At 34.5% G+C, this 26,995-nt stretch overlaps 1 protein-coding gene across 5 annotated transcripts in view; it reads left to right on the top strand.

Annotated features, from left to right (window-relative positions):
• Positions 1–26,639, top strand: part of Yaf2 (YY1 associated factor 2) — a 68,663-nt gene extending 42,024 nt beyond the window's left edge. For 4 of the 5 annotated variants that reach the window (XM_076854315.1, XM_076854318.1, XM_076854316.1 and 1 more), the window contains 2 exons: positions 24,067–24,219; positions 24,858–26,639. In XM_076854315.1, the coding sequence (XP_076710430.1) occupies positions 24,067–24,219; positions 24,858–25,095 (391 nt within the window). In that variant the 3' untranslated portion in view covers positions 25,096–26,639. Of the gene's footprint in view, positions 1–24,066; positions 24,220–24,857 lie in introns of those variants that run through there. The other variant, XR_013091201.1, reaches the window with a different exon arrangement.
• Positions 26,640–26,995: the final 356 nt, after the last annotated feature.

Raw genomic sequence — 26,995 nt, 5'->3', positions numbered from 1 at the left:
TGTGTCCGCTGAAAACTAAAAAAATAAAAATAAATATTAAAAAAATAAAAAAATAGCGGCATTGTATAAAAAAAAAATAAATAAAAAGGGCTGGGGATGTAGCTCAGTAGTAGAGTGCCCCTGGTCAATCCCTAGTGCTAGGAGATAAAAGGAAAAAAAGACGATGAAGAAAGAAAACACTGTGTGTAATTGCACAGTTTATCTACAATAAAGTGCACAGATCTTACGTGCTTGGTTCATTTACATTTAATTTTGAATATTAATGTGATAGTACCCTTTATTTGCAATCCCCAGAGTTCTGTAATCACCTCTTCCTCTCCATCCATCTTTCCCCTGCTAGGTTCTGAGAGTGCACCAATGCAGCTCTAAAAATTACAACTCTGTTCTTTTTAGTAGTTTTGTTTTCTGTGCCACAGTCTGTAATTAGTGTGAAAGAACTGTTTTATAAACACAATCGCCAGTTTGATAATATCTTTTTCTTGGCAACTTTAAAGTTCTTTTCTGTTATAATAGATATTAAGTTAAAAGCAATTTGGGTTTGGTGTTGTGAATGGGATGATGAAGGTTACGAAAAGCAAACATGCAGAAAAGTTGTATCAGACAGCAGGCTAGGAGGCAAAAGAATCACAGGTAGAGTGACACAGCCTTCTGGAACTGCCATTTTAGATAAGGCCAGATGGCCCCAAACATCTTAATGTGACTCTAGAGAGAGGTTCCAAATGATGGTTCTTAGTCATCAGGACAGCACAGCATTATGACATGTAAGATGGACTTTAGAATTTGTCAGATCTGGGGTTGAACAAGACTTGGAACATGATCATGGCAAGTTTCTTGAACATTTTGGCCTTGGTTTCTTCATCACATAAAATGGAATTTAAAATTAATGTGAGTAAATGAAGCTAAAGAGCTTAGTATGATCCTTTGTACACAAAGACACCCTTCAAAATTAGTAGCTCTTGTGTATTATAGTGTTTACTAATGCAGTAAAGCCTGTAACACCTTCTAGGAACAAAATATAAAATAAAGGTTTGGTTTTTAACAGTTTATACTTTGGCTATGGGAATCCATTTTATCAATACTTCTTTTTTCATTACTCATAATTGAAGTCTTGCTATGTTTAATAATAACAATAATTGTCGGAAGCCATTCTCACACGTGACTGGGTGACTCCCGGTTAGGGTCTGAGGTGCTCTGGCTGTGTCGGAGCTTTCCCGGCCCTCTCCTGTTAAGAGAACCTGTCCGTGTGGGGGTGTAACTGACCACTGACCCCGGAGGCCCAATCACTGACCCTGACCTTGGAGTGCGGCCCCCCCTTCAACCTTCATTGGATGGAATTCTCCCCTGAATTTCTTGCTCCCCAATAAAAGGCTACTCCCTGGCGTGCTCGCTCTCTCTCTCTCCTGCTAGCCCTGAGTAATCCTTGCTGCCCTGCCTGGCGGTTAGAGGAGGGAACCAGAGAGGGGAGCCGTCTCGGACCTGGTCATAGAAAAAGGTAACTGAGTCTGTGTGTTTATTTCGATCTCGCTAGCTAACTTTTATGCCAAGAACCTCATTAATGAAACCATTGTGCTGGACGCATGGTAGAAATAATAACTTTTGTTGTTGTTACCATCATCATGGTACTAGAGATTGGATCCAGGGGCATTCTACCAGTGAGTGACATATATCCAGCCCTTTTTATTTTTTATTTTTTGAGACAGAGTTTCATTAAGTTTCTCAGGCTGGCCTCAAACTTGAGATCCTCCTGCATCAGATTCTCAAGTAGCTGGTATTATAGGTGTGTGCTACCATGCCTGGTGCTACTTAAATTTTTAATTGACATTAGAAAACACATTGTATGGCCAGGTGTGGTGACACAAGCCTGCAGTCACAGCAGTGAGGTGTGGTGTAGGGGGAGTCCTCAGGCAGGAGGATCTCAAGTTCGAGGCCAGCCTGGGCAACTTAGAGAGACCCTGTCTCTAAATAAAAAATAAAGAGAACTAGGGATGTAGCTCAGTGGTAGAGTGCATGTGGGTCAATCTCTAAAGAGAAACAAACAAAAAAGACACGAAGAAAGAAAACACGTTGCATGTATGCATAATTAATCTACAATAAAGTGCTCAGATCTTACATGCTTAGTTTATTTACATTTAACTTTGAATATTAATATGGTACTCTTCTTTATTTGTACTGAAACTGTGTATTAATGAGCTGATATAGTTGATAACTGAAATAATTTAGTTAATATTATGTTAACAAAGCTTCAATAGAAAGCAAATATTATTTCAAAAAACTGAGTTAACATTGTAAACAATGTTGGTCTGTATTAACTGAGTAGCATTGTTATTTAGCATATTGTATTTATTTGTGGCCTTGTCTAGTAAAATCTCTGGTTACAACTTCCATGTATTAGTACATAGTAAATGTTAACAGGTATCCTGTGTAAGATTATGAAGTTTGTCCTAAATTTCTCTTATATCATTTAGGGAACCTAATCCGGGAACGGTTCCTTACTATCTTTGGAGAGAGATGTTGAACTCTAACAGATAATGTCATGTGTCCTTCCTCTGTTAGGACTCTGTTCATCAACAAAATCTCCTTTCTACTCTTTTTCTCTACTTTGACTTTAGATAAACTAATTTTAATGCATTTTGTTTATATCTGATATTTAAGCCCTAACTCCTCCTTTTCAGTTATTTTGAAATGTTTCATTATGACTCATTCAATCAAAAAAAAATTTTTAAAGAAGTTTTTTTTTAGTTGTGGATGAGCACAATACCTTTATTTTTTTTTTTTCTTTTTGAAGCCTTTATTTATTTTTATATGGTGCTAAAGATTGAACCAGTGCCTCACAGGTGCTAGGCAAGCGCTCTACCACGGAGCTACAACCCTAGCCCTCTAAATTAATTTAGTTCACTTCCCTACAACCCAAGTTGGTGACTTATTAGCTTGTGGTATAGTGTAACTAATTAGAGCTACACCTATCATAGCAAACATAAATGTTTATTTTCATTTAGAATATTGTTTTTATTCTAAGAAGTATACTACTTTGTTATAAACTTAGTATATAACTATTGATCTGGAATTTCAGAGAAGGCTGAATCAAAACTTTTCTTAGCCGAAAGATACCTATTTGTTGGTTTCTTATGATTCTTAACTGTGAAAAATTAAATATATAGTATAATCAAGCCAGCTATGGTGATGCATGCCTATAATCCCAGCTACACAGGAGGCTGAGGCAGGAGGTTCACTTGAATCCTCACAATTTGGGGTTAGCCTAGTCAACATAGAAAGACTTCATATCTTTAAAACAAGAAAGATTTAAATTTAACCCTCTCAAAATTAAAGGTAGCTGCTTTTATTATTTAGAAAGCAAAAACTGTAGTAATACATACATTACTATTATTTAAGTCTTGAGATTGATTATTTTATATGAATTATTTAAATGTTCTACTGTAGGGTAATTTCCATCTCATACTCAGCATGTATTTATCTTCCCTATCAGTAGCATATACCATCAGTTGGTACTTATGAAAGGCCATCATATATTAATATTAACCTAAGAAACATAAGGATCTCTAACGATTTAAAAACTGCTGCAAAGTGTTATATACTACATATATATTTTATAATAATATATCTAATATCATATTTAAACATTAGGTTACATATAGATACGTTTATACAGGTAGTTTCCATTTTATGATGGTTTGACTTAATTTTTTTTAACTTAATGACAGGTCTGTCTGGATGTAATCCATTGTAAGTCACATCTGTGTCTGTGTATGTGTATACACACATGTGAACTCACAGATGCATACACAAGGCCAAATACCCAAATCGAACATTTCTGCTGTTGTGGTATCATTGTGTTCTCAGGCACCTAACAGTTGTTGTTTCATCTGTGCCCAATGCCCTTGCATCATAAGCCATGAGTATTGAAAATGGACAGAATTTTTAAAACTTTTCATTATAGAATATTAGAAATATATGTAAAAAATAAAATATTTCTTAAAATCCCTAAATGGATTAAACTTACTCCCCGAGTCCTTCAGCATTGAATCCAGGTTCCAGGCCCCTTAATGTATCCAGCTTAGCTGGGTAGTTCTGGCTCTGGATTTCTTCTGAGGTTATAATTAAGATGTCAGCTAAAGCTACAGTCATTTGAAGATTTGACTCAACTGGAACATCTTCTTCCAAAATGGTATGTTCACTCTGGCTGTTGTTGACAGGAGGCCTTATTAGTTCCTTGCCATGTGTACTTCTCCAGAGGGCTGCTCAAGTGTCCTTGTGACAGCAGCTGACTTCCTACAGAGTTAGTGACCCAAGAATGAACAACATTAACGTGACTTTTATGATTTAGTATCAGAAGACTCACTCTCATTTCTATAGTATCCTGATAATCAGGTGACAAATACAAACAGCATTTGTCTAATCCTTATTCTGAAATTGGGAAGCACAAGTAAGATGGAGAAAACAAATAGCTTTTATTTTTTCTCAGATTGTGACATTAGTGTAGCATTGCCATTTTGTTTGCAAATGACAAAATTTGACTTACTAAACTCTTACAAGATGCATTCTTAAGTCGGGTTTTAGTAACACCTACACATATTTACCTTCATATTTTCATACACTCAATTGATAACGTTAAGAAATAAAAACAAATGATTGTTTCTTATTTATTAATATTTAGTAACAGGTATGCATAAGAAAATGTATTGAGGCATTTTTACAGTGTGTAGTTTTTACTCCTCATAATGACTGTCTTATAAATGAGACTCTTTTGGGTTTTGTTTTTGCAGTAATGGGGATTGGACCCCGGGTCTTGAGACTGCTAGGCAAATGCTCTACCATTGGGCTACACCCCCAGCCCAAGAAATGAGATTTTAAGGGAATATTAGAGTACGATTAGAATCTAGTGATTCTTGCTTTGGAATCAGGCTCTTAAATAATATGCCATTATATCTCAATCATTTAGTATCCTTGTAACAGAGACTAGATAAATTTAAAATCACATCAACAGTAATAAAAATAAAGAAGTTATTATTCATAATAAACCATATCTGTGAAAAGAATATTGTTTACTGGGTTCTGTATAGGACTCATGAGTTTGAACTATAGATCAGGTTTTCCATTAATATATTTATTTTTTGTCTTAAATTCTACTACCTTATATGCTAATTTAAGATTATAGATTGCTGAGTTGTTGGTAGTAAGTAGTGGCTTACTAGATAATTATGGATATTCAGATTGGACTTGCCCTGGAAATGTAGGATAATTTCTTACAGAAGGTTGTTTCTTATACTCTTGGACTTTGGATGAACTTTGTCCCATTAAAGTATTTAGAAAGTATTTAGTAATGGAAGTTTGAGGCAGTGGCAAATGTTGTGTTAATCAGCTTCTTACTTATTCTTGGCAGGAAAGTCACTAAGTGGTAATCACCCCTAATATTTTACTGCTTTAAAAAAGTTAAGGGCTGGAAGTGTAGCTGAGTGGTAGAGCACTTTCCTAGCATACATGAGGCCCTGAGTTAGATCCCCAGCACTTAAAAAGAAAGAAAAATGTAAAATTATTGTATTATGCCCATATTGATGCTGTTGAAGATTCCAAATATTGTTCAGATATGAATACCACTTGAGCAAGGCTCTAGAAATTGTAGAAGCGATCATTTCAGATGTTATCAATGTCCTGACACATGAATACATTTTCCTGCAAAAGCTAGTTTATACTAAGGTGGGAAATTGAATATTCAGTAATAGTTTCTTTGTGTAGGGAAAAAAAACCCCACTATGATTTTTCTTACTCCATTGAGTCAAAACTTGGAGGTGTATTTTTGATTGCCAATAACTTTTTATCTCCATAGATGCTATTTTATTAATATTGATACTAGCCCACTTAATCCAGTTGATATTGAAATTTGGTCTGTTATAGTTTTACTCTCCTGGAAATACCTTATGTCAGTGATAAATCCAACAAAAAGTTATTGATTTTTTTTTCAAATAGATTGCCTATCTAATGAGTTGTTGGCCATTTTTCCACATTTGTGGCATTTAAAACAAATGATCTGCTAGTGTGCACATGCAGTAGTCTTAATTTCTCCACATTTTATGATACTGACAATATACAATGCCCAGCCACATCATGTTAAAAGAATTTTGTGTCTTCTGCTTTCTCATCAAATGTGTTACTAATTTTGTGATTTTTTTTTTAAAACTTCTCTTTCAATGATGTCTTTGTAATTTTCAGAGAGAAGCTTATTTTTAAACGTTATTCAGAAGCTTTGGTGCTTCATGTCACTATTTGATTGAGGCTGAAGGATCCTCCCATTTATACTTTACCAGTTAACTTGTGCATAAACATTATCTTGCAGATTCATTGATACCAGTTGTACTCATTAACATTCCAGATTGCACTGATGCTCTCTTCAGAATTTTACATCATTGTTTTTCTTTCTGCATTTGTGGAATTCTTTTCACTCCTTTTATTTTTTGTTACTGAGGATTGTCACTCCACCTTTTATGAGTTAAAATGATTTTTATGACTTTAGATTACACATTGTACAATAGCAAAGCTTCCATGAAAAACCGAGGAGCTTTGAAAAATACCTACACCAGGCTGTTCTCCTACTGTTTTATGTCAGGTTAGGGAGCTTCTCTGGCAATTGGTATTTGAATAGAGATCTGGAAGAAATGAGGGAATGAGTAGGCCCGAGGGACAGCAGGTGAAGCACTCTTGGAAGAGATAGATAGCCAGTGAAGCTGGACTAAGTTTTATCTCCAGACTTCACATGTTGAAACCCTAGCCCCCAGTGTGCAATGTAACTATGTTTGGCGATAGCCCCCTGCCTTTGGTATTGGGAATTGAATCCAGGGACACTTTACCATGGAGCCATATCCTCAGTCCTAGTTTTTAATTTTGAGGCAGGGTCTCACTAATTTGCTAAGTCTAGCCTTGAACTTGATATGCTCCTGCCTCTGCCTTTGAGTCACTGGGGTTATGGGCAGGCACTATTGTGCCCAGCTTAGGAGATAGGGCTTTTAAGAGGTAATGGTAAAGGTAGTGTGAAGAGTGAGATCCCACTCCCATAGAATTGTAGGCTTATAAAAAGAGGAAAAGAGACAAGTCTTTCTCCCATGAGTGCACTGAGGAAAGGCCATGTGAAAACAGGTGTTCTGCAAGCCACTCTCATCAAAAACTAAACCCTCTGAATTTTGATCTTAGACTTCCCAGCCTCCAGAACTGTGAGGAAATAAATTTCTTTTAGTCAATCCATCCAGTCTATGGTATTATATTATGGTAGCCAGAGTAAAGACACTGGAACAGAGTTCCAGAGGGGAAAGTATAGATCAGGTGGGGACAGAGTTTAAGTCATGTAGTTTTAGTCATCTAGTCATGGACTAGAGTAAGAATTTTGGATTTTCTTATTGTTGTACTCTGGCAACCAGAGTACAAGGAATGGGGGTGGTGGTTTGGTGGAGAGGAAGAATGCATTTGTGATGGTTAATCTTGGTTATCAACTTGACTGCATTAAGGGTTGCTTAGAGAATAGTAAATAGAGAATGGTAAAGCAGACTTCTGGGTTTGTCTGCTATTTGAAGATTGGCATAACCCAGTAGGGAAGCTCTGCTCTGCATGTGCGCAGCATCATCCACATGGAGTTTAAAAAAAAAAAAAAAGGAGAAGCTAGATCTCAGTTGTTTTCTCTCTCTTTCCATGCTGTCTCCCATGGAAATAAGACCAAGTTCTTTAGCCTTTGAATTAGAACTTGCACAAGGAGCTCTCTAAGACTTTGACAGGGGCTGAATCATTGTTATCTTTCTTGTTTGGTGGCTTTTAACTTCTTGAACTGAGTAGTTACTGATTTCCCTGTTTCTCCAGCCTATACGCAGCCATTGTAGGACTTTGAAGCTTCTCAATTGTGTGAGCCAATCTAATAAAGTTTCTTATAATGATATATACTCTGTTGGTTCTGTTTCTCTGGATAAACCTGGATAATAAGCTATTGGATATTTTAAGCAGAAGAACGATTTAGTCTGATTTACATTTGGAAGGATTACAGTGGCTGCTTTGTAGAATAGTCTGTTGTAGAACAATAGAAGAACATTAGTTTTGAAGAATAATAAGGGTGATTATCAGTGGAAGTGGTAATAGATTATTAGTTTCTGGATATATTTTGAAGGAAGGGTGGAAAGGATTTGCTGGTGAGTTACATGTGGGTCTGAGAGAGAAGGGGATGAATACTACTTCCAAGAGTTTGGTCTGAACAACTGGAAAAAAGTGCTGTTTACTAAGATAGGAAGATGTCAAAGAATGAAAGGTGGACAAAGGGAGCAACTATGAGTATAATTTTTTAATAAGGTACATATTATTTTGAGGTGCTCCTGACATCCAATTGGACTTGTGACACAAGTACAAGATATTAGGATTGGTGACAAAAATTTTGGAGTATCAGTGTATAGTTCAGTTTCCCAACCTTGGATGCACATTAGAATCAGTTTGGGAACTATAATAAAATTTGAGCCTGGTTCCATATCCCTTCAGATTATTCAAGTGAGACCCAGGATTTCCTGTTTTAATTTGATTAGCAGTTAGGTTAAACATGTTTTTAGACCATTTTAATTAATGTATAATTGACATAACAAATAACTGCACAATTAAAGCATGCATTTTTGATACGTTTTGACATGTAAATACACCTATGAAACCATCATAACAATCAAGATAATGAAATTATTTTTCATCCCCAGAAGTTTCTTTATGCTGCTTTTCAGTTCCTACCCCCGTCCCTTGCTTACCTTGACTTTCATCCCCATCACTAGACAACCACTGATCTCCTTTGTCATATACATTAGTTTGCATGTTTTGTGATTTTACTTAGATTCATACAATATGTTTTCTTTTTTGTCTGGCTTCTTTCACATAATTATTTTTCATCTATGCTGCTGATGTAGTTGTCCTGGACAAGGTACCCAGTGGGCAGAGAAGGATGGTTTACTTAGGAATATAGATAGGATGAAGTATTTTAGTTGCATAGCTTCTCTTTTATCAGTGAAACATTAAGTTTACCCTTGGTAAAATGGAACACAATAATAGTAAATTTTGTCTACTTTCTGTCCCTAATACTTATAACAGTGATTGGAATATAATGAGTGCTTAATAAACATTTTTAAATATACTGAAGCAAGGAAAAGTAATCTTGGATTGAAGGGGAGAATACGTAAAGATTAAGGCAGGCAGTATAGAGGCTGCTTTGAGGTTAGGATAGGGTGGTATTAGTGGCAATGATAGGGAGGAACTGTTCCAAAATAGGAAAGAAACTTTGAAAGGACTTGATGTTTATTTGGCTAAGAGAAAGGAAAATTGAGAGTGTCCTATTTATAGTTCTGAAGATTGTCTTTCTTTATTCAAGTTAAGTAAAAAGCTAATACCACTCTGGGATGCTGTTTAAGGATGTTAGAGAGTTTTCAGAGTTAATTGCTTAACACTAACTTAGCTTTTATAAAACCGAACTAAGGGGCTGAGGTTGTGGCTCAGTGGTAGAGTACTCACCTAGCATGTGTGAGGCCCTGGGTTCGAGCCTCAGCACCATGTAAATGTAAAATAAAGATATTGTGTCCACCTAAAAAAACTAAAAAATAAATGTATTTTTTAAAAAACCTGATATAAGTAATCTATTTTGTGTGTGCTCACTAAGGACTATTCCAGTGCCAAGGAATGGAGTCTTCTTTACTACCACGTAATTTCCCAGGAATTTATGGAAAATTGTGTTCTGGTCTTCTATAAAAGTGTTTGGAGTTAAAAATTACAATATAAATAGGCCTTGGAATAAAAACTCTTGTGAGTATTCCAGCATAGGTTCTTGAAATAGCAAAAGAGATTCTTCCTTATATTCTGTCAGTACACTTAGGCAATTGACAAGAAGGAAAACTGTATTGAACCTGAGGGATAAGTTTAATTGCTACAGTGTGGTTACCTTGGATCAGCAGTTTTCGAATTGTATTCCACAAAATCACCCCTGAGATTACTGAGATATGTAGGATAGGTACCAAGTGAGTGGGGACTCAGAGATCGATACCTCAACTTCATGTGTAAGGTTGTTTTTTTTTAAGTTTTTTATATCGAGAATTCTTATAAAATTTTGTTAGCATGATTCTGCTGCAAAAATAATAGTTTAAATATTGCTACTATATATTTGTTTGATTTTTTATGAAAGTCAAATAGTGTTAATATTAGCAGAAATAATTTCGATATTTGTAGGTGGAGAAATGACTTATGGCTTTTTAGTAATCAATTTTTATGAAAAAGTAAAGATGTTCCTTAAATCATTCCATTTTCATGAAGAAGTAGTGTCTTAAAAACAAGGTGGAATAAACAGTTTTTTCAAGACTGGATCTCTGAAAGTTGGCACCTAAGTAAGTGTTCACATGATTAACAGCTGTATTTACACATTATATTTAACTGGTATTTATTATGATCATCAATATCAAGAGATGTTTCTTGAGCATCTAATTCATGTAAGATGTGCTGTATTAGGTGCTGGGGATACAAAAGTAGGTAATATCTAATCTTTAGAGATTAGATCCCAGATGGTAGGGAAAGAGAAAACAACCATAAAAAGACAAATATAAAGTACAGGAGTATGCAAGACTGATTCTGCAGAGATTGTACAGGGGTCCCGCAAATGCACATTTCTTTTCTAAATATTTTTACCATTAAAAAAAAAATAGGAGTAGGGGTGTAGCTCAGTGGTAGAGCACTTGCCTAGCATGTATAAGGCACTGGGTTTCATCCTCAGTGCCACATTAAAAAAATAAATAAAAGTATTGTATCCATCTACAACTAAAAAAATTAAAAACACAATAGCCAGGTTTGATGGCACATGCCTGTCATTCTAGCAACTCAGGAGACTGAGGCAGGATAATCACTAGTTAGAGGAAGCCTCAACATCTTAGACTCTGTCTCAAAATAAACTTTAAGAAAGGCGAGGGTTGTAGCCCAGTGGTACAGCAACCCCCTGGGTTCAATTTCCAGTACAGACAAATCAAAATAGCATGTTATATAAATGTGTTCTGTGTAGCAAATTTTAACATTTATAGCGAGAAGCCCACTTAAACTAATTAATATATTTTGCAGATTAATTCACTTAAAATTTAAAAAAAAGTAAAGTAGCAAATACTTTTTCAAGCTTGTTGAAAAAAGACAACCCTGGCAAAATAAGTTTTTGTTTGTCTAGTACTTGGGATCAAATTAAGGGGGACTAATGCTTGCTAGGCAAGCAACCTACCACTGAGCTACACTTCCAGCCCATGGGTAAAATATTTTTAATAATTGTCTTCCACATATGCCCTCATACCATAGTTTTGCTCTCACACTCTTCAAACCCTCTCCAACCCTATAACAAAGCAAAACTTCTTTCAGCTTTTCTTTTAATTTCATTTTCTTTTGATTTTCTACCACAAAATCTCAGAATCTGATCTGTCAAAAAAGACACACCTCAGGTTGGGGCTGCAGCTCAGTGGCAGAACATTTGCCTAGCATGTGTGAGGCACTGGGTTTGATCCCTAGCACCACATAAAAATGAAACAAATAGAGCATGCTATCCATCTAAAGATGCACTTCAGAAAGCCTAGGAAAGGAAGACACTGAGGCCAAGTTAGGATGGTGTCTGAGGGGAAGGGGAGCAAGAAATCCAAGACATTTGATTGATTAACTTGGCTATTATTGTGCATTCTGCAGTGCTTGTTAACCCTTTATAGTCTGGTTGGCACTAAAGCCCTGTCTCTCTTTAGTTTAAGGGGCTCCAAATGCAGTTTTAAAAACAGCTTATTGAGATACAATTCACATACTGTAAAATCCATTTGAAGTATGCCATTCATTGGTTTTTAGTTGGTTCATACAGTTGTGCATCTACAATCTGATTTTAGATCACCACAATCTAATTTTAGAATATTTTTGTTGGCCCAAAAAGAAACTCCGTATCCACCAGCAGATCCTTCTATTCCCCAACCCATTAGTCCTGGGCTGCTACAGATCCTACTCATTATTTTTTGGATTTACCTATTTTGGCCATTTCATATAAATGGAATCATACAATATCTGGTCTTTTGTGACTGGCTTATTTCAATTAACATATTTTCAAGATTTATTTGTGTTGTAGCATCTGCTAATTCTCCATTCCTTTTAGTGACTAAATATTCTATTTTATGAATATATGCCATATTTGATTTATCCATAAGTTAATGGACATTTGATTACTTCCACTTGTTAGCAATTACCGATAATATTGCTATGAACCTTTGTGTGTAAGTGTTTAGGTGAACATATGTTTTAATTTCTCTTGGGTATATGCCTGATTAGTTTATTACTGTGCAAACCTCAGAATAATATTTCTGCTATTTCTGGGTTTCTGTTTTTCAGTCTCTGAACTATGTCATTAGTTAAGAATATCTTAGAACTGTGCTAGATGTTTTTTGTTTTTTTTTTTTAAATTGGAACCACATGGCTCACAAAATCATGTGGCATATAAATTAATTCACCCCTGTAACATACACATGCCTTAGTCAAAGCACATTTGAGAAGGGTTTAGTCCATCTGTTGATGGTTCCTGCTGTCGTCATGGTTTAGTGGCCAAATAGATTATAATGGATGAATTTAAAATATTCCAAATCATGATAATTCATAATTTTGTATGCCTGTTGTTATTTATTATGACAAAGACTATAAGTGGTATTGATAACTTTATACCAAACTTACAGCAACTTACAACTTTTAAGAAAATTGTCTCTATTTTTTCCCCCAGACTTCTAAGTTACTTTAATTGAAATGCTTCCTAAGAGTCAAAGTGAAATAAAAAGATATAGTTGTTTTAACTATAGTAGTCCCAACCTTATTCATGATTCTACTTTCTGTAGTTTAGGTTACGCATGGTCAACAATGGTCTGAAATTATTTCAATATCATAAGATATTTTGGGAAAGAGGGAGAGACTATAGTCACATAAATTTTATTGTAATCTGTTCTGATTATTCTATTGTACATTATTCTAATTATTCTGTTTAATTGTTAATCTCTCACTATGCCTGATTTATAAGTTAGACTTTATCACAGATATACAGGGTTTAGTACTGTCTACAGTATTAGGCATCCCCTGGGGTATTGGAACATATTCCCCAAGTATCAGGAAGGACTACTATATTTATAAGGACTTTCTCAGCACTATACAGCTAAAACACAGAAAGAGCATCGTGCCTTGGAGTAGCAAAAACCACAGAGAACATTAACGTTGACAATATAGTTAGAGGCTGGTTTGTTAAGGAGCCTGAATGCTTGTTTTAAAACATTTATTTATTTAAAAGAATCATAGAACTTACTGATAAATACAGGTTTTTGGGTCCTATGTCTGAAAGTCAGGTTCCTTCAGACTGGAATGGGACCTGGGAATCAGCATAATGAACATTTGCAATGCTGTGAGGACTGTTCCTATTGTTGAGCAGAACTGATTTGATACTAGTATATAGAAAATGACTGGATTTCCATCAAATATTAGATTTATGTTTGTTTTTCTGGTACAAGGGATTGAACCCAGGACCCTGGGTAGGCAAGTACTCTACCAGTGAGCTACATCCATAGCCCCTTTTTTTAAAAAAAGTTATTTTGAGATAGAGTCTCCTAAGATGCCAGGGTTGGTCTTGATCTTGTGATCTTCCTACCTCAGCCTCCTACGTGGGCTAGGTTTACAGGTTTGTGCCACCGTGCAGAGCCAGATATGAGATTTTTGTAACTAGAAATGGACAGGAATAATATACCTAGTCCTGGCTCTTTTGCTTATTGGTTGTAAGAATTATAAGAAATCAGTTGAATTTATTTTAAAAATTAAGTATGTAAATAACACATTTACCTACTCTAAAATATTAGACTATTTTAGATAAAAAGTAAGCAATAATTTAGTTTTATTGCCTGCCTCCAAATAAAAAGGACTGGGAATGTAGCTCGTGTGCAGGGCTCTGGGTTTATTTCCCAGTACTGCAAAAAAGAAAACAAAAAAGAGAACCAAAAATAGTTATTCTAAATGGTGGCATTTAAAGAATAGTTTTAGAGAATGTGTATTGTTTCTAGTTTATAGATGCACAAATGATTTTTTGTTGTTGTTGTTAAACCGGGCCCAGTTTTAGCTCTTGAGTTCATTTTGAGAAGTTCTGTTTATAAAGATTGTTTTTTATGTTTTATTCTTTTCTTGAAGTCTTCAAAGGATGAAAAGAAAATTTGCTTATTTTTTATAATTACTATGTGGATCTTTTGGGGCTTTCAGTGGCTAATATGTATAGTAAATAGGATTTTAGTAATTTTATTTTTTTCTCTGTCATGGGTTAGTTTTCTATTTCATCATCCTAGAAATTATTTCTTTCATCTTTACCTATCAGTTATTCCCAACTATATTTTTTTTAAAAAGACCAAACTAGTACAAAAACAGAAAAATGGTAGAATAAAAGGTTGATGCAGTTGTGAAATAGCTCATAGCTATTGTTATCATCTTTTAAGAAAATAGCAAAGAAGTCTAGAGATGCTGTTTTGGTAGCCTTTGTTTCTATTATCCTTTAATTTTCTATGAACACATTTGAGAATTCACATTTTCTTCATTAGCAGTTTATAATGACAAAGAGAAGAAAATCAACAAAGTAAGCTATTTCACAGTTATTAAATAAATTAGGAGATGAATACAAAGAGATTGAGGTTAACACCCAAGATTATAATGTCAAAATTAACCATATAAGGGAAATCTCAGATTATGAGTCTTCAAATGATAATGTCCTAGGTCAGCTTTTCTCAAACTCAGGAGTTGATAAATGAAGAAATACTTCTGAGGATCAAATATATATATATATATATATTCTCATATAAATAGCAATTCAACAGAAAGTTTTGTTTTGGGGAGTGCTGGGGTTTGAACCCAAGGCCTCATGCATACTAGGGAAATACTTTTATCAGTAAGCTACATCCCAGGCCCTGTTCTTTTTGGTTTTTGTTTGTTCATTTTAAAGAGATATGTTGCTGAGAGCCACAGCCAGTCTGAATGGCCCCTGGCATTTTGCCAATATTATTGGTTGAGAGGCGAGCCATTAAGATGATGATGAATTGATTCAATTGTATATTAGACCTTTACTGTCCGCCTCCGCCTGCTACTTTGGAGTTCTCCAGCTACTTTGGAGTTCTCGAGGGGATTCCTGGAGAGTTCGCATTGGTTGGGGAAGTGCCGGAGGAGGGAGTTCCGGTTGGTGTGTGGGGTCCCTGGAAGGGCCGCGTGGGTGGCATTCAGGGGAGTTCGGAAATAAAGTTTGTTCCTGCTTGAGTGGCTCATGATTTGTGCCCAGCCAGACTGCGGCAATATGTATATACTTTTATTTGCCCAGCAGGCTGCTTGAGAAGTGTGAAGGGAAAGGTGTGGGTAGCTCCAATGCTGGGAACAGGCCATATTGCAGGAATAGAAAGTACTTATTATGTAATATTTTGAAATAAGAACTTGGACCATCCTGTTTTTCTTTAAGAACTGATATTTTTTCATTTTATATATTTGGGCACAAAAGTTTACTTGATACAGTTCATAAGAACTGACAGTAGATATTATACCTCATCTAAAAATGAAAGTGGTAATTTTGGAGCAAAGAAAATTTCAGCTATCCTCTTTTCAAAATTATGAGCAGTCACGATTTTCCAAAGTAGAATGTTTGCTGATGGAAGTGCAGGAAGAGGAAGTGGAAGCAAAGATAATTTAAATCTATTTCAAATGTATTTGAAATCAGGAAGGGGTGGTACAGTGGTGCACGCCTTTAATCCCAATGGCTAAGGAGGCTAAGGCAAGAGGGTTGTAGGTTCAAAGCCAGCCTCAGCAATTTAGTGAGGCTGTAAGCAAACCTGCTGAGAATCTGTCTCAAAAACAAAACAAAACACTAAAAAGGGATGGGGATGTGGCTCGGTAGTTAAGTGCACTTGGGTTCAATCCCTGGTACCAAAAAAAAAAAAAAAAAAAAAAAAAAAAAAAAAAAAACCAAAACAACAACAATAACAAAAAAACCCCACACAACAAAAACAACTAACCAACCAGAAACCAGGAATCCACATTTACAAGATATGTTCCTAGGAGTAAACTTGACAGCTGATGAGGAGTTAGTTCACATTTGAGAAAATTCAAAAAACAAACAAAAAAGTTTTAGGGCTGGGGGTGTAGTTCAGTGGTAGAACCTGTGGATGGTATGCATGAGACCCTGGATTCAATTCGTAACATCATTTGAAAAAGAAAGAAAACCTTTAGTCACTTCAGGTCTAAGTAGTCCCCCTTCTGCACCCATGAATCCAAATGGATTGATTGTCAGGGGGAAAAAAATGCCTCTGTACTGACTATGTCCGATTTTTTAAATTTTCTTGTCATTATTTTTTAAACATTACAATATAACAACTATTTACATAACATTTACATTTTATTAGGTATAAGTAACCTAGAGATGTTTGAGTATATGAGAGGCCAGGGCTAGTAGTGGACACCTGTAATCCCTGGCTGAGGCAGAAGGATCTCAAGTTGGAGGCCAGCCTGGGCAATTTAGTGAGATCCTATCTAAAAATTGGATTGGGAATATAGCTTGGTGGTAAAGTGCCCCTGGATTCAATCCTCAGTAAAAATAAATAAAGAATATAGGAGGATATTGCTGGGCATAGTGGCATGTACTTACAAAGCCTGCTAAGAGGCTGAGGCAGGAAATTGCAAGTTGGAGGCCAGCTTTGGCAATTTAGGGAGACCCTATCCTGTCTTGAAATAAAATAAAAAAGAGGATCAGGATATAGCTCAGGTGTGAGACTATGGATTCAGTCCATGGAATTCCCCCCACCCCCTGCCAAAAAAATATATATATATATAAGAGGAGGTACTTAGGTTATATGCAAATATCATGTCACTTCATGTAAGGGACTTGGATTTTGATAGCCATGAAGGGGGATAAGGTCCTATAGCCTATCTCATGCAGATACTAAAGTACAATGGTGTACCTCCCAAGCCAAGTTATTATGATATTACAAATTGGGTTTACTGTATTTTAAAATCTTAAAATTAAATTAAAAATTTAAAAACATGATTTATTGTTCCTTTATTCTGTAAATTTCATAACATGATAAAATATTAGATTTCCAAGTTCCATAGTGTGGTTAAAGGGCAAAAGTTTTTTAATGGCTGTTTTTTGTAAGTCCTCTGGTTATCTAATCACAGCACAGTTTTTTTTTTTTTTTTAATGGTTTTCTTTTGTGTGGTTCATTTTATTTTATTTTTTTTTATGTTTGTGATAAGTAAATTCCATATGCTAAGTAAATTTCAGGAGGGCAGGGATTATGTTTTGTCTTGTTCATGGTTAATCTTCAGCACCTTACCTGTGCCTGGTACTGTGAGTGTGCAATACATTTGTCAAACAGGTGGCTTCTTATAAAATCTTATCTTGATTATGGGAATTAAAGTCATCATACTACAGTGAAACATGCATATCCATGTTTATAGCAGCACAATTCACAATAGCCAAACTATGGAACCAGTCTAGGTATCCATCAACAGATGAATAAAGAAAATGTGGTGTGTGATATATACACATGCATACACACACACAATATAGAGTTATTCAGTCATAAAGAAAACTGAAATTATGCCATTTGTAGGAAAATGGATGGAAGTAGGGATGATTATGTTAAAAAAATAAGTCATATTCAGAAAGTCAAGGGTCCTGTGTTTTCTCTCATATGCAGAAGCTAAAGAGGAAAAGGAAAAGAAAAGTGGTGGGAGAGGAATCTCATGAAAATCAAAGGGAGAGAAGTGTAGAGGGTTCAAGAGATGGGAAGTGTGGAGGGAGGGGGAAGTGTTGGGGAGTGATACCAGCCAAATTATATTATTATGTTGTGTGCAAGTATGAATATGTAACAACAAACCCTATCATTATGTACAACTACAATGCACCAATTAAAAAACGTGGAAGAAAAGAAATCTTTCCTTTGTTAGAATTTTGGGCTTTTGTTAGCAATGTATTACCAGATTCACAACAGATTTGGGTTTAATTCAGCCTTCTTTACCCATTGAGATTTAGTATATTACTTCAATTTGCCATATATTTTAGTTTCATTAAACAGATTACTTCTTTCTGACCTATGAGTAGTACTGTCTTTTTTTTTAAAGAGAGAGAGAGAGAATTTTAATATTTTTTTAGTTTTCAGTGGACACAACATCTTTGTTTGTATGTGGTGCTGAGGATCGAACCCAGGCTGCACGCATGCCAGGCAAGCGCGTTACCACTTGAGCCAGATTCCCAGCCCAGTACTGTCTTTTTTAAGGAAAAAAAAAAATCAGTTACTTTTTTTAAAAAATATTTTTTAGTTGTAGATGGATACAGTATCTTTATCTATTTATGTGGTAAGCTGCTTCTGCAGATTATGGTCGCCATTGCAGGATGGCGCTGGCTCCACTGTGGTCTGTGACAAACAACTCCTTGTTTGGGAGAGTTGATGCATGGTTTTTCAGCACCCTATGAGAAAGTTCCACGTGGCAGCTTCGCATTGGGGCTTGGGATGCTTTATTAAGGCTGGGAGGGGCATCCGACCAGGAATTAGAAGAAGTATCAAGGGCCTGAATAAACTGCTGAAAGAAGATTCCTGAGTTGCGTCTTCCTTGCGGGCAAGGGGTCGCGACATATTTATTTTTATGCTGTACTGAGGATCAAACCCACTGCCTCAAAGTGCAAGGCAAGCACTCTACCACTGAGCTACAGCCCCGGCTCCCAGTTACTGTTTAAAAAAAAAAAATACACACACACACATATATAGATGTCAATAGACATGACAAACTTTATGCAGTCTTTCTGGGATATATATGAAAGACACATAAGGATGCCTAAATTTGTAAATACCATATTTCACAAATTACAGTTTAATCCTCCCATAGCTTAGTAAGTGGATGATGATGGCATACAGCTGAGCTACGGCTAAATAGCACTTATTTACTATGTAGATAGATGATCTTTTTATTGTACATCAACTCCTTATCACTGAACATTATGTTACTCTGAATTTGTAAAAAGACCATAAACTTATGTTCCTACTATCTTCAGTGAAACATTTTTAAAGTTCATTCAGCCCTCAGAAAGCAGCAGACATTTCAATACTTAAACTACACACACACACACATGTAAATACAATTTTTGTTTTTTTCCCCCCAAAACTGAGCCAGGCCTAGAATTGAGTGTAAATTTTTAATCTTTAAGTATACATTAATCCTCATCATTAAAGAATAAAAGAATGGAATTGTATACACATTTAAGTAAGTCTAAGATAAAAGAACAACAAAAATATTATTCAGGAACAGAAAATAATAACATTTTCTAAAGTTAAAAAGGACCACTATAGAATTTTTTTAAAATTTTTTTTTAGTTGTTGATGGAGCTTTATTTTTTATGTGGTGCTAGGAATTAAACTCGGTGCCTCACACATGCTAGACAAGCACTCTACCACTGAACTATAACCCCAGCCCTAGAAAATTTGTTGATGATTAAAAATTAATAAAATAAACAACAAACAATACTAGTACAGAGATTACATGATTTCTTATCACATCACTATTCTCATGCTTCCAGCTTTTTCATGTCACAAAATTTCCAAGTTCAGCATATCTATCAAGTTGGTGAGTCTCAGAGAACTGTTCTTGGCTTGCTGTATTACTCTCTCAGATTCCCTTATTTCCTTCATTTTAATGGCAGGTGTGTGTGTGTGTGTGTGTTTTCTTTAGCCTTCTGTATCCAGGTACATAACAGAAATTATTCTTCTGAACTGTCATGAGGTTCACTGTTTCCATTCCATTCTGACTATACCACAGTATAGATCCTTATAGCTATTATGTCATTTCTAGTTTGATGTGGTAGTCTTCTGGCTTGTCTCTTTGTTCTAGTCTCTCCCCTGACAAGTTCCACTATGTGTTCTTTCCCATGTTGGTTTTTGCCACCTAGGAGAATGTACTCTTTTTTTTTTTTTTTCTTTTAGTTGTATATAGTCAAAATACCTTTATTTTATTTATTTGTTTTTATATGGGGCTGAGAATCAAACCCAGTGTCTCATATATGCTAGGCAAGCATTCTACCACTGAGTTACAACCCCAGCCCAAGAATGTACATTTAATGAGTATTCTATTCATAAGTTACACCAAGAGTGTAATACTTTAGAAGAATTAAAATACTTTAGAAGAACTTAACATAAATTATTTAACTCAGCTTTATGGTTTTATGAAGTAAATTATGTTTTGCTAATATGCTTTTTTAAAAAATATTAATTTTTTTAGTTTTAGGTGGACACAATATCTTTATTTTATTTTTATATGGTGCTGAAAATTGAACCCAGTACCTCACACGTGCTAGGTGAGTGCGCTACCATTGAGCCACATCCCCAGCCCCATGACTTTTTTTTTTAATATTTATTTTTTAGTTTTGCTAATCTACTTTTAATTTCAGATTGATAAGACGTTTTAAAAAAGGAAAAATGACTCTAGGAAGATTCTGAACATAGAAATGTGTGAAAAAGACCTGGTGGCAATGTATTGTAAGATTTCTGAATCTGGAAATTAGGGTTATCCCTACTTACATGAAAATGGGAGGGAGATGTTGAGGAATACTGTCACAACAGAGGGGTACCAGTTAGAAATTATTGATGGAGGAGGGATGGGGAGGGAGTGATTATGTTATAAAATAGTCTGTACCTAATTACAGCATAATATAGTTAAATTCCTGAAAATCTTAATGTTAGGTACTGAGGTTAAAAAACTATTTGAGTTTTACTTAAAGGCAGCAGTAAATAAAGTAGGTGTAAATAAACTTTGTACAGTTTATTAATTATAACATAAATAACTTTAATTCAATTTCTATTCTAGGTTCAAAAGAATATAAATTTATTTTAATGTTTGCAGTTTTATTTACTCTGACATTTTTTTTTTAAAGAGAGAGAGAGAGAGGGAGAGAGAGAGAGAGAATTTTTTTAATATTTATTTTTTTTTTTAGTTTTCAGCAGACACAGCATCTTTGTTTGTATGTGGTGCTGAGGATCGAACCCGGGCCGCACGCATGCCAGGCGAGCGCGCTACCGCTTGAGCCACATCCCCAGCCCTTACTCTGACATTTTTATAAATTCATTCTGCTTTAATTTTTGAGATAGAAGGAATGACAGTACAAAGTGCAATAGGTGAAGTTGGCATTCATAATATTATGAAAACTCAAAAATCCACAATAAGCTGTGAGACAAAATGGTAACTACTGAGTTGCATTGTATATTTTAGAGTGACTCAATTTTAAGTGACTGTTCATTAGGCACTAGCCTAAACAACTCTTTTTTTCAACCTTGCCATATCTTTAAACTTTCTTTCTCTAGCCATATTCCAGTACAACTAAAAAAGAAATTAAATTCTTATTGCTGTTTTTCTTCTGTAGAGTGAGTGGTTAATCCTGACCAATAAGTAAACTTTGAGGCAGTACCCCTTTTCTGAATGAGATACCTCTGAGGTGACAGATATGCCAATACCCTGATCTGATCATTATCATCCATTCATTCATTAACAAATAAGGGTTGGATATTTAGTATTTTTTTCAATACTGTATCAGGTAGGTAGTAATTATACAATGTTGCATAAAGCAGATACTTCCCTTTTCTTGTGGTGCTTAGAGCCCAGAAGAAATGGTAAAGTTAACATTACAATTCTTTCTTAAACCCATTTGTTCCTTACTTAATTTTCTATTTACCACCTATCAACATTTAAGAATTATTTCTTTTTGTTTTGTCCTTGATCCCACTGTCTTAGTCTTTTTGGGTTACCATAACAAAATAACAAAGACTGGGTAGATGATGAACAACAAAAATATACTTCTCAGTTTTGGAAGCCGAAAGGAGCAAGGTTAAGCAAGGTATTGGCAGATTCAGTGTTCAATAAAGACTCACTTTCTGTTTCATATGATAGTGTTTTCTTGCTGTTTTCAGTGGTGCCTTGGACAGAGCTGCTCTCTGGGGCCTCTTTCATAAGGGTGGTGATCCCATGCAGGAGGGCTCTGGCCTCATGACCTAATTACAATTACCTCCCCACTTCCTGATTCTATCACATTAAAGATTAGGTTTCAACATAAGAATTTGGGGTAAGGGACACAAAAATTCAGACTATAGTATTCACCCACATAATGTTAGATGATAACATGGATTTTGTGATATTTTGCTTAAGGAATATTTGTAGGTTGAGAAGTGAGGAAGGCACATCTAAGTAGTCAACATTTGCTTTTTCTGCCTGACTTAACTTCTTTGTTGCTTCCTTATTTTAGGTGTTACTTTAAATTTTTATTTTGAATTTCTACCTGGAAGCTTCCTGGAAGTTTCCCTACAATATCTTCAGATTGATGACACTTTGTAAAATTTAAGTCTAAAACTTTCTATCATTTAAGGGTAAATCATGCTCCTTAGCTTTTCATTATTGAATATTTTCCTATTTATTCAGTCCTTTTTTTTCTTTCCCCCTTCATTTTTGTGTTGCTCTCTGCTTTCAGACTACTCTTCAGTATTCAACAAATATAATATAGCACAAATTCTTTAAACTTCTTTTTAATATGGTCCCTGGACCAGAGACATCAGCTTAACTTAGAAATTAGTTAAAAATACAAATCCTTTAGCTCTACCCCAATGCCTGTTGAATCAAACTCTGCTTTTAGGGCTCTGCAAATTGAACAAGCCTTCTAGGAGATTTTGATATACCTTGAATTTGAGCATCATTACCTTAATCCTTTTCTTTTTTAAGCTCATTTTCTTACGAGTCAACCATTTAATCATACATTCAATACCACTTTTATTTTGATCTTTAGATCTCTAGATCTAGCTCTCTAACCCTGATTTCTGTCAATCCTATTTTTTAAATTATGCATTAGACATCTGTCCTGGATGTCTTTCCAGTACTTCATATTGTATAGGTTCTAAACAAAATTCATGATTGGTCTCCTGAAATCTGTTTTACATCTTGTTTCCTATTTCCTTTTAGCTTTGAATGTTAGATTTTGCAGTATTTTCTCAGTATTTTGTTTTGTCTTGCTGTAGAAGAAGAACAACAACAACAACAAAATTTTTTTAAAACTATACTACCTGCAATAGGATAAGGATTTTCTAATCAATGAAGTTACCATTTTTCGTAGACCATATGTTGAAATATGTTTTTATTTGTTGTCCATACTTCTTCCCTCTCTGCTCTCTCCCACTCCTTGCCTTTCTTTCTCTCTTAAGGGCCTCAGGGGCCCAAGTTCTATACCTGTGATCCTGGGCCAATATGGTGATAGCTTATCTTGCACCAAAGGGTGAATTCATGAGACATTTAAAATACTTCTGTGTAAGTCCTGCAGTAGTTCCTCAATATTCTTTTTTAAATGAGTAAGTAGTTAAATCTCAAAAGGCTGAGCAGATCTTTAAGGTCAAAAAATGCATAATGAGATTGTGACTAAGGTCATAGGAGTTTCAAGGATTTGAGTAATAAGAAATGAGAAATTTTGAGCTCAAAATATTAAGTGAACAAATTAAAAGGTTTTAAAAGGAAAGAACAAATAGTCATTGTTTTGGATAGTTAGATATTTCATTCTCTGAGGAGGAAGGATAAGTTAAAATATTATTTCAGGGGTTGAGGGTGTGATATAGTGGTAGAGTGGTTGCTTTGTACAATCCCTAGTACCAATAAAATATTATTTCAGTGAAAACCTTAAAGTTTAACTTTTTAAAAATTCATGTTTATTTATATGTATGCCTCCCTATGAACATTTCATGATGTACATTTAAATGATGTCTCATGTTGCTTTGTGTACAGTTATATTTTAATATTTTGACCATATATCTTAGACTATGAATTTTAACCATTATTATAGTTTTTTCTATTTTTGTTGAACAGCACAGTAATTTGATTTTACCTATGAGGATTTTATACTAGAAATTCTCTAACATGGGATACTCTTTCATAAAACTATATATATATTCTTAAGTTATAATGCCAAAACCTTTCTTTTTAACATGCACACAGGAAACCTCGACCTGTCTCCCAGTTGGTTGCACAGCAGGTTACTCAGCAGTTTGTGCCCCCTACACAGTCAAAGAAAGAGAAAAAAGATAAAGTAGAAAAAGAAAAAAGTGAAAAGGAAACAACTAGCAAAAAGAACAGTCATAAGAAAACCAGGTAAATTTGAAGAGTGTTTTATGGCATTGTTGAAATAATAAAATTATCTATATTTATATTCTTTTTTAACATTGATATATACAAAAAGTGAAATCAAACCCAGAGGTCACAAATATAAGCTTAAGTATGAGGATGGTTTTCATTTTACAAGACTTTTAATAGATATTTCTATCTGTTCTTTTTTTTTCTTCATAAAAAGAACTATTTGAAAAGCAGGAGAATGGTAATTCCTTTGCATGGGCTTTGACCAATCAAAATGGTTATGGGTCTGGTACCAGTGGAATAACAGCCCCGCATATAGCTCAGCCTTATCTTTCATCAATTTCCTCTGTGGTACAGCTATTTTCCTTGATTTTAAAACATCTATCTTAATATAGTATAAATTTAAAGCATAATTAAGAGACTACTAAATCCAGGCTGTTAGTTTTTTGTCATGTTGAAGATTCACGAATGATTGGTTCAATTAATGTTAATTATTTGAAGCATTTAGTGATATTTTTGTGGCTGGTTACACATAAATCGCTTTAAACATAGATGTATTCATTTGGTTACTTTTGCCTAGTTTACTATTTAGTGTGTGTTCAGAAATTTGGTAGAGTGACAAGCTAGTTTAAAAACTCATCATTTTTTATGTTTAGGCCAAGATTGAAAAATGTGGATCGGAGTAGTGCTCAGCATTTGGAAGTTACCGTTGGAGATCTAACAGTCATTATTACAGACTTTAAGGAGAAAACAAAGTCACCGCCTGCATCTAGTGCTGCTTCTGCAGATCAACATAGTCAGAGTGGCTCTAGCTCTGATAACACAGAGAGGGGAATGTCCAGGTCATCTTCACCCAGAGGAGAAGCCTCATCATTGAATGGAGAATCTCATTAAAATTTATTTTCTCCAATTTCTTATCTTAGTCACTTCTGTCCTACCATGCAAATACACAGATTATGCCAAGAAATACCACATTTTCATGACAAACACATTTTGTGCACAATCCATAATTTGAGTTTTACATAAAATTAAAATTTTGTCAGAATTTGTTAGATTTTACCATAATCTATGCCTACCAAACATTTCCTGACCTAACATTTTGGTCTCTGCGGTTATGTGCCATGAAAATGTGGTTGAATTATCATTATGCAGTGTTATTGGTAAGTCTATTTTCACTTTTAGTTTAGTGAATTCTAACACATGATTCTTGAATTCTCTACTATTGGCATGTAACAAGTTTAAATTTTTTATAACATAGTGCAAGCTAAATATGTAATATTTGAGAATTGTGAAACAAATAGTTATATGTATACAAGTCAAAGATCAACTTAATCAACTATTGCTGCAACAGGATTTTCTTAATGGTTATCCTCTTAAATACACCTGCTGGTACTTGGTGTGGTTAAATAGGAAAGTTGTTATTAAATAAAGAATTTGTTATGAACCTTTGCCAATGTTTTTGACACCTTTTACTAAATTATTATTTCTGAATTATGCTTCTGGTTTTATCCATTTTTGTTTGTTTGCTTATTTTTCAAAACATTCATTTATTGTAATGTTTACTAGCAGACTAGTAAACAATAAAGCATTGATTATTTAGCTTTATAATTCAGGTTTGGTGATACTGTCATTGAACACTGGTATTTTCTGTATAATATAAAACATTAAAATTAAAATAACTATAAAACATTAAAATTCATTGGGCAAAACAGAAAAGAAACTTGCCATATTTTAAAAGTTGCAATTTTGGAAAAGCTTTAACTTAATGATAGTTTTATCACTGTTTCCTTGTCCCAAACTTATTCAGGGTTATAGATATATGAATCTAATTAACACAGAAATTGGAACTGTTGCACAGAACTGGGAAATAACTAATCTTATATCAGTTTAATTGGCTTCTTATTAAATATGACAGTTCTTATGAAAATCATATTACCCTATTTTCAGATACAACTGCCAATTTATGCATTTATCAATATCCTGAAGTTTAAAAAGTATTTACAGCCCCACTCATTATTATGTACAATTACCAATAAAATATTTTTATGACTACAGATTTTGCATTTTGTTTACAACTGATAAAGTGTTTTATGTTGTATTTTGAAATCCAACTTAGAAACCACATATACTTAAATTCTCCTAAGGTCTCCTGCTTTCTCTAACCATTTGCTTAGTATACATCCACTTATAGGAGACTTTTGAAATGTAAATCAACTTAAAAACATAACTTGGGTACAAAATATCACATTAAAAACATGATAACATATTGAAAAAAAATGTAGACCCTGACAGTTGTGATATTTGGTGGTTTCTTGTGGTAATGTAATTTTCTGTTTAATTGCAGTACTTTATCGAGGCACAATGGTACTGTCCTTTGTAAGATGTTAGTTGTGAAATACAGCTAATTGCATACAGTAAAAGTCTGTGATTAAAACATTCATATACCTCATTCTTCAGTGTTGTTAAATGAAACAATTTGTACTTTTATTATAAGATACTTTGAATGGAATACCAACTAAGTGGTTATGTTCTTTTAAAACAAGATTTTTTTGTCTTATCCTGTTTTTCATAGTTCAGATGTTTTATGTTTCATTTTGAGGATAGTAAAAATTAAAAACATAGGGCAAATATTCTATTTTTAAGTCAAAATTATGCTTTTAAAGCACTGCATCTTATTAAATACTTTCAGGATATATTTTAAGTAAACTGCAAGAAAGGAAAAATTTGACAGAAGATGGGATTTTACCTGAGTAGGACATAAATGTGAAGACACTGTGGCATGGAGCTTGAGTGC

The sequence above is a fragment of the Callospermophilus lateralis genome, chromosome 4 (genome assembly GCF_048772815.1).
Source record: "Callospermophilus lateralis isolate mCalLat2 chromosome 4, mCalLat2.hap1, whole genome shotgun sequence".
NCBI lineage: Eukaryota > Metazoa > Chordata > Mammalia > Rodentia > Sciuridae > Callospermophilus > Callospermophilus lateralis.
The sequence above is the reverse complement of the archived record's forward strand: the minus strand, read 5'-3'. Positions and strand labels throughout refer to the sequence as shown.